Source organism: Pinus tabuliformis, chromosome 8, assembly GCF_031772625.1.
Source record: "Pinus tabuliformis cultivar Carrire ecotype Pingquan chromosome 8, CPIR1, whole genome shotgun sequence".
Classification (NCBI taxonomy): Eukaryota; Viridiplantae; Streptophyta; class Pinopsida; order Pinales; family Pinaceae; genus Pinus; species Pinus tabuliformis.
Window position 1 is genome coordinate 1,450,390,497 of NC_142294.1, and position 9,078 is coordinate 1,450,399,574.

The 9,078-nt window shown below is 36.1% G+C and overlaps 1 protein-coding gene and 1 long non-coding RNA gene across 2 annotated transcripts; both read left to right on the forward strand.

Annotated features, from left to right (window-relative positions):
- The first annotated feature begins 4,654 nt into the window (after positions 1 to 4,654).
- LOC149241193 (uncharacterized) lies at positions 4,655 to 5,758 on the forward strand. The gene is made up of 3 exons (XM_089370463.1): positions 4,655 to 4,702; positions 5,223 to 5,422; positions 5,503 to 5,758. The coding sequence occupies exons 1-3, from the start codon at positions 4,655 to 4,657 to the stop codon at positions 5,756 to 5,758; spliced, it is 504 nt and encodes a 167-aa protein (XP_089226589.1).
- Positions 5,759 to 6,892: 1,134 nt separating this feature from the next.
- Positions 6,893 to 8,112, forward strand: LOC149241194 (uncharacterized). Its single transcript, XR_016245598.1, has 3 exons — positions 6,893 to 6,969; positions 7,057 to 7,143; positions 7,741 to 8,112. It is a non-coding gene; the product is annotated as an uncharacterized LOC149241194 (long non-coding RNA).
- Positions 8,113 to 9,078: the final 966 nt, after the last annotated feature.

Below are 9,078 nucleotides of genomic sequence, written 5' to 3' on the forward strand. Positions count from 1 at the left end.
AATTTCGAGGCCAATTATTCTTAGGTTTGTGCTTAAATGTATTGTGAAGGCCTTTAACCCCGCTTCATAATTTGTGGCTTGATTTGTCCTATAAGGTAGACTAAGACCATTGCTTGTTGGACCGGTTTCATGTTTTGGGGCATATCAAAAAACACTTTTTGAATTTAATGGCCATGTTAACTTTTAGCATCAATCACTCTCGATTTCTTTTCCTGTTATCCTCAGGTTTGAGCTTAAGTACATCTTGAAGGCCATGAACCCAGATTCATGTTTGTGGCTTGATTTTTGACTGTTTGTTCAATTTTTGTGTCTTGGCCTTTCTAGGATTCCTCTTTGAATCTCCATCAAAATGTAGCCTGTATAGGATTCCTCTTTGAATCTCCATCATAATGCCCTTCTTTTTAGACTCTAGGAATTTTCTTTATCCAAAACTAGTGCCCTCTTCTTTGCTTACAACTCATTCACCTATAATTTTGTGGCTCAATTAAGAAACCAAAACCATCACTTTTGTACAGGGATTCTAGTTTTTCCTCCACTTCCTTAAGTAATCTCTCCTTCTTATGTATTTTGTAAATTGCCAAATCAGTGGACCTGTTTAGTCCTTTTGAGGTTCTCCTCAAATTGTACAGAAGCTGATCCCTGAGAGAATCCATGCATCCTTTAGTTTCTTGACATATTTTTCCTCCTTAACCATTCAGGATTTAGGTTGAAGTGATGAGGGGTCTTTTCTTTATAGGAGCCAATTCTAGTATTACAAGGTTGTGGTCAGAATCCCCTCCACATAAGGCTGAATTTGGATCTGATAGCTTCATCTAAAAAGAGGTCTGATATAAGAAAATGGTCCAACCTTTTCATTATTCTATATACTCCAACCCTCTTATTTCTCTAAGTAGGGGAGAGCTTTATTACCTCAATAGCATTGGAGGATCCTCAGGAATTTCTATTTAACATGTGAAAATATATAAGTGGGATTTTGTCCCCCTTCTAAAACAAGTTGATATATGGGGTAAAAAGAATGCAGCAATACTCTTTTAATTCACTTGACGCTTCATAATTAGAATAATTATTAGTCATTAGAAGAGTGTGAATTGCATCCTCACTACTGGAGACCTTTTAGAGATTTCCAAATATTTGATGTTCCTTTAACAGATTTCCTGTCCAGCTTTGACCAATCTTCACCAGAGCCTTAACCTTTAACACTGGTTTTGAAGTATTTTCCAGGGCCCTTTTTATATACATGAATTTCTTTCCTCGGATATTTTGATTTTATTGGTCCTTCAATAGTTGAAAATAAAAACAGAATTGGCTAGCCACTGAGACTTTGCTGAGCCAGTTACCATTTACCCTTCTATTGTTACTATAATTCTAACTATTAATCTGGAGTAAATTTAAAAATGCACCATGGGAACCAAAGCCACTTTAACTGGAACCTTAGTTTTCATTGGATTGTTTGGCTGCTTTATGCTTTTAGTCTTTGATGGCTGGAAGACCTTTTCTGATATCTTTCAACTTACCAATCAGCCTTGCTATTTGAACTGAAACCTTTTTGTGTAGATTCTTGATAATCCTATGAATGGACTATGTATTTTGATCTGTTTGTCATGGATCTTCCAAGTGTGTTACTGAAATAATGTAGCTCATTTACAATTTAAAAATTTATTGCTGGTTATTGATTGGCAAGAATGAGGAAGTGCTCCCCTCTATCCTCAAATAATCTCCACCTTTAGCTTATTTGCATTCATTCTTCCATCACTTTGAGTTTTCTGCTCAATTCTCCCTCTGCTTTCATGGGACTTCAATCATGAAGAGGATTGCCTTTTTAACTGAGGCCTTAAGACATGTCCCTAGTGAAGAGGGGAAATGAGTTAGTCCTTTGTAGACTAACATTCTAAGAAGCAATGTTTTCATTGTTAAAACAAATACTTGATCTTTGTGTTGTGATTCCATCATTTACCGAAGCTTGGCTTATTTGCTAAGTGACCCCTTATTTGTCATCCTATCTACTGATTGGTTTTGGGCTTTTGATGCATGACTAAAGACTACATTGTTTGAATTTGATGGTCATGTCTACTTTTAACACGAGTCATTTCTCAATTTCGAGGCCAATTATTCTCAGGTTTGTGCTTAAATGTATTGTGAAGGTCTTTAACCCTGCTTCATAATTTGTGGCTTGATTTGTCCTATAAGGTAGACTAAGACCATTGCTTGTTGGACCGGTTTCATGTTTTGGGGGCATATCAAAAAACACTTTTTGAATTTAATGGCCATGTTAACTTTTAGCATCAATCACTCTCGATTTCTTTTTCTGTTATCCTCAGGTTTGAGCTTAAGTACATCTTGAAGGCCATGAACCCAGATTCATGTTTGTGGCTTGATTTTTGACTGTTTGTTCAATTTTTGTGTCTTGACCTTTCTAGGATTCCTCTTTGAATATCCATCAAAATGTAGCCTGTATAGGATTCCTCTTTGAATCTCCATCATAATGCCCTTCTTTTTAGACTCTAGGAATTTTCTTTATCCAAAACTAGTGCCCTCTTCTTTGCTTACAACTCATTCACCTATAATTTTGTGGCTTAATTAAGAAACCAAAACCATCACTTTTGTACAGGGATTCTAGTTTTTCCTCCACTTCCTTAAGTAATCTCTCCTTCTTATGCATTTTGTAAATTGCCAAATCAGTGGACTTGTTTATTCCTTTTGAGGTTCTCCTCAAATTGTACGAAAGCTGATCCCTGAGAGAATCCATGCATCCTTTAGTTTCTTGACATATTTTTCCTCCTTAACCATCCAGGATTTAGGTTGAAGTGATGAGGGGTATTTTCTTTATAGGAGCCAATTCTAGTATTACAAGGTTGTGGTCAGAATCCCCTCCACATAAGGCTGAATTTGGATCTGATACCTTCATCTAAAAAGAGGTCTGATATAAGAAAATGGTCCAACCTTTTCATTATTCTATATACTCCAACCGTCTTATTTCTCTAAGTAGGGGAGAGCTTTATTACCTCAATAGCATTGGAGAATCCTCAGGAATTTCTATTTAACATGTGAAAATTTATAAGTGGGATTTTGTTCCCCTTCTAAAACAAGTTGATATATGGGGTAGGGAGATTCTATGAAACCTGTGAGAAATGAAAGGTGGGATTTTTTTACTTTATAAAGAAAATTGATATCTGGGTAAGAAGCATGTGACAATGGTCTTTTAATTTTCTTGAAGCTCTATTAGTACTCTGTGAATGGTGGTAGTTGGAATGCAGTGGTTTTCATTGGTTTTGATTATGCCTTTGTTAGATGTTTAAAGAGTGAAACTAACATAGTGGTTCTTCTTGATGATTATATTATACCTAAGTAAATCTGATGGTTAATGGGTTGGCTCTCTATTATTTTCTTCCATTGATTTCTTGGGTTGACTAATATGGCTTAGATGGTGTTGCAGTGTATTTCTAGTTTTCTGATTTTTGAATTTACTTTTTCACTATTCCCTGAGGGTTATATGAAGTAGAAAATAAAGTAACTCTTTTGCGGCCAGGCTATACTATTGCTTAGTCAACAACAATGCCTCTAGTGGAGAGCTACTTTAAACATGAATGCCACAAGGCACAATAGGGCCTTTTCTTTGTTCTAACACATCTCTTTTGCCACGGGTAGTGGAATGTGAGTGTAATGATTGCTTGCTATAAATTTCACATATATTATGGCAGCACCGAGAATCTTTGAGGACAGACTACTAGTAGAGTTGTGATGTAAACATACATTGTAGAAAACCCTTTAATTCAAGTCTAGTCCTGCTTAGCAAATGGTCACCCTAAAAAAACATGGCCAACATACATTGGATTGCATATGTTCATGTTGTCAAAGGAATCTTTCCTTTAAGGAATGCCTGGTTCAAAGTGAATGAGGCAAGAAGCAACATCTTAAAGGAAATGCTTGCATCCCAAATTTTTTGCATCCTTTTGTGCTGTTTATTTTTGTCATTATTGAGTGATTTATATTTTAGACTTCAAAAAAAGCATAAAAGAGGTTTATATATATATATATATATATATATATATATATATATATATATATATATGTTGGATAACTTGCTAAGATTGAAATTTCAGTTTTGATGTCCTTGCATATTGTTTGACCAGATCAGTTCAAAATGGGCAAGCGAAGCAAATGGCAATATATCATGGATCTTGAGGTGCAAGACCTCAAAGGCAAAATGACGTTCTCTAGTAAAGACTTGGTTTGGACGGAAATAAATAAAAAAAACAATAGTATTGATCGAGTTGTTGTAATCCCATTACGACGAGTTGCTGACTTTATCAAAGGAGAGGAAGAAAATCCTATTGCTCCATGTAAATTCATACGAAAAACAAAAAAAAAACCAAAAGAAAGAGCTACCGCTGCATTGCAATATGATATGTGAGTATTTAAAATATATATTGTTTAAATATTTTGAAACCAAGGTTATCTTTCTTTGTATGTACTAACAATTTAAATTTTTGGTGTAGTTATCATTGTTCATTTGGCCCAGAGGACAAAAGAGGAAATCATTCAGCTAAACAAAGGACCTCATTTGTGCAGAAGAGGGGTTGCCAATGCCACTTTATTATGAAAGTTATGCATGAAATTCCTGATAGAGCAATATTAACTTTCAATATGTATGAACATGAAGATGGAGAAGGTTGGGCTTGTCATGGTCAATGTGACACTTCAGGTGAGACCAGGGCCTTGCATAGGCCAAAGCTTTCAAGGGACATTGTTGCATATGTAGAGAGTTGTTTCTTTTTGGGAGTGCCTATTGATGTAGTGTATAGAACCCACATTGAGAGACATGTTGACATCGATGAGGCAGCTCGAGATAGAGATTTTTTCTTATGCAGGAAAGATATTGTAAACATCTATAATAGTTTGGCAAAGGGAAATTATCAACTTCACAAAAAGGATGAAATGAGTGTAAACCTTTGGTATCAAAAGCATCGGGAAGATTTTTTCTTTTACCAAAAGCCCAATGGTGTGGAGGTCCCTTTTATAATAGGGATTCAAACAAAGTGGATGTTGGAGACAATGGTCAAGCTATCACACAATAGCTTAATAGCCATGGATTCAACATTTAACACCAATAAATACGGGGTAACTTAGATGCCAATGACTTATCGAATATATTTATTTAAGTTGTATACATTCAAAATGATTAATAACTTGTATTTGAATTTATGTAATGTTGAAAATGACAGTATCAGTTGTATACACTTGTGGCATTTGATGAACAACAAAGCGGGGTGCCTGTTGCATGGGTCGTGGCATCACGAAACAGATCAGATGATATTGCAATATGGCTGGAGCAGCTCATGCGCAAGTGTTTCCAAATCCGTCCTGATTGGAAAGTCAATGCTTTCATGGTTGATGATGCACTGGCTGAAATCAGTGCCTTGAGGTAACTTTAACATTGTCATGATATAACCAAACTTGCATTTTTTCTAAAAATCCCACACTAAAATGCATTGAATATGGCAGGAGGATCACAGGTTGTGATGTGATCTTATGCATTTGGCATGTACGGAGGGCTTGGTTGAAAAATGTCAATCGGTTGGCCACTAGTTCCATAAAAGCCAAGGAGATGTTCAGTGAGTTAGGTTTCATCATGAAACACACTCTCAATTATGAAGTGGAAGATGCAATCAATCAATTTTTTATCAAGTTTGCAGATGAAGAGAAGTTCTTAGACTATTTCAACAAAACTTGGGTCACTGGAGATAAGATTCGTAAGTAAATTTTTTTTTTTTGTATTATATGCATTTTTTTCTTTTATAAAGGTGATATAGTGAGACTGACATCGTTCTATTTGCAATTAGGTATGTGGGTTAAAGGTTTTAGGGAGTTTCCTCATGCAAATCAAGAGACCAATAATGTTGTTGAGTCATACCATTGTTACCTAAAAACAACATTTCTATCTGATAGAAGGAAAAAATATGCCCGGAGGATAGATTGGTTATTGCATATGTTACTAACAATAGTGAACCTTGTTATCGGTTCAAGGAAATCTTAAAAGAAGAAGGATTTCTAAACAACTACAAGAGAGAAAAGCAACTAGAATCATCAGTGGAACGAGCAAGAAAAATTTTGGACACTGATTGTTGTCCTCATGAGAACATAACCCGTGCTTATTGGGTGAGAAGTCAGACAGATCGAGGTAAAAAATACCTTTTCACTTGGTATCGTAAGGATTTTATAACGTGTGAATGTCCATGGTCTATCTGTGGAAACATTTGCAAGCATGCCATAAAGGTTAATTGGTTGTATTTCCACTCGGATACTTCAAATCCATTGCTTCATCAGCCTGCAGAGGATAACATATGCAATGACCCACCTGAGATCAATATAGAGCTTCAAAACCATGATGCAGATGTCGATGCTACTCTTATGGCCACAAATGTTGTTAATGCAGATGCCGAAGCACTTCATTTGGCACGGGAGGAGTTGTTTAGCTATACACATCTCATTTTCGATAACCCTCCTACTACTTTGGCAAAGACAATCCAGTTGACTGGTATGCTTAAAAAAATGTTGGATGAAGCCAATAACTTGCATGTTACTGATTTTGACTTCACACCTGGATTGGGTTCTCTTGATCCATCTTTGAAGAGGAAGAAGAGTTTCCTTAGCCCCACAAAGAAAAGAAGAAGCAACAGAAAAAACAATGGTTTAGAAATTGATTTAAATGTTGATCCATCAAAATATGAACCATTTGAGTTTCGATACCTCAATAAGCGAGGACGCCATCGGCCAAATAATGTCGTGTATATGGTTCCAGGTTAGTTTCATGTGTTGAATAGTCATGGTTTTAGATTTAAGTATTTAATCATCACTATTCTATAACATGTGGTATGTTTATTTTTACAGCGGTGCAACAATCCCCAACCATGGCGATAACCCAAGACCAAAGAGAGATACAAGACCATCCAACCTTACCTGCCATGCCAGGTACATTTGACACTCTTTCATTGTGTGTGCATATATACCTTGATGCTCTATAAAATTTCTTTGTGATAACATTTGACATTTTTCTAGGTAACTATAGAATAAGTGGAGAAGCATCATCTTCTACCATGACTGATCATCTATGGAAGGACTTCAACTCTAGTGGGAATCAATGAGGTATGCATAAAGAATAGATAAGCTAGGTTATCATGGCGTCTTTGGGTGGCCCTTTATCATATGATAAGTATATTTATGTTTTCCCATTGTTATGTTGTTATGAAAATGCCTTTTTCATAATCTGTTCATGGTCACTGAAAAATTTGCTCGCTGTCAAATAGAATCTCTTTACTTATTTATGTTCATGCAACATGTTTGATTTTTATACTTAAACATGTAGTTACTATGTTCTCATACCTATGTTCATGGTTCGATGTTTATTAGATTTATAGATCTTTATATTTTACATCTTTATAAAGTTCTGGTTAGATGATCAAAGGCCAACGAGGTTTGGACCTTATCATTGCGTTTTTTGTTGTTGGATTTTTGATTCCTTGCCTCTAATCAAAGATCTCATTGGATTTTCATGACTTCATCAAGCTGATTTTGCCTCCATGGAATAGTATATGATAGCGTAGTAGATTGTTATGTTATTTTAAACATGCCCTCTTCATGATTTGTTGATGTTCACTGAATGATGTTTTGTCCTTTTATGCTTGTGATAAAGTGTTAACTGTCTTGTAGACTACTCCTTATTTGTGATCCTGAATTTTGCAGGCATATGAACTCCTTCCAGAAAGGGCAAAGACAAATGGAAACATGCACTCTGCAAGAGAGCTAAGAGATGACTAAATAGCAAAAGCCCTGAAGGTGCTTGAATGCTCTTTGAAGAGACCAATGGAAGGGACACAGATTTTTGTTGATTGAAGTGGACAGATTTGAGCCGAGGAAACTTTTAAGGCTGTTGACTTATGCACTGTATTGGATTCGCTACTCCTTTCTTTGAGCTATTATGTTCTCTAGCCTCTGGTGTGCCTCTTTTACTGTCGCAGTGGTTATTTCTATTCACTCAAAAAGTGATGATTTGTAAAAATTTGAACTCAGATCAAGAAGCAACTATATATATATATATATATATATATATATATATATGGCCATAGTAAAGTTTTATTGTTTATGAATTTTTTGTGTAAATTCCCATAAAAAAATATTTTCTAATTGTTCCTAACGGAGTAGTGTTACACTAAAAAATGTCACCTTGACTACTTACAGTTAGTATGGCTCAAATCAACAGTCATGCTACCCTCTTAGGCAAGTCTCATGCCTCTGTTATCCATCTCAAACTCAAAGAAGAGAGAAAGTCTTGTAAAAACTATGTTTATCTCTGGGGTCGCAGGTTCTCTCTAGCCTTACCTGCGAGGACGCTGACCATGTTCACAAAATCTGCGTCCATGGACGCTCTGTATGTTAAGGGACAGGTGCGTCCCTCTGTAAAAGGCAAAATGCACGAGTTTTATCTTGAAAAAGTTACTTGTGGTTACTTCTAGAACATTCTAGAGGTCGGTTTGATGAAATGGATGCGCCTCCAGTTGGTTCATGTATCTCTATTAAGGGGGAAATTATCCCATCAATAAGGGAGCTATCCCACCCAAAGAGGGGGATGATCCCATTGATAGTGGACCTGAATAACCTCTTTACAGCACTATAAATAAAGACATTGAGCCAGAGGGAGAAGAGGTTGGAGCTATACATTTTCTTTGGGTAAATGCTGCAGGATTTAGGTCTTCCATTAGAGCCTTTGTAAGGAGAGATTGTCTTTACTTGATTCTACTTGGAAGAGGGTGAGCTTTGTCAAAGTAGAGGAAAACCCTTGATGGACCCTGGGAGGAACTTGCACAACACCAAGGCCAGGTTGTAAGAGTTTCTTTGTTTCGTTATTAATACAAACTGGTTTATTTTTCTCAATAGCTTGTGTTAATGAGTTATTTCATGTGTTCCTTGGTCTGCATGTTGAATATATGTTTTATTATATGAAATGCAAGTGCTTGGTAATTGTTTGATTGTTTGTGGTTGCAGGAATTGACTTGAAGGAGGAGCTCATCCGGATCGTCAAGA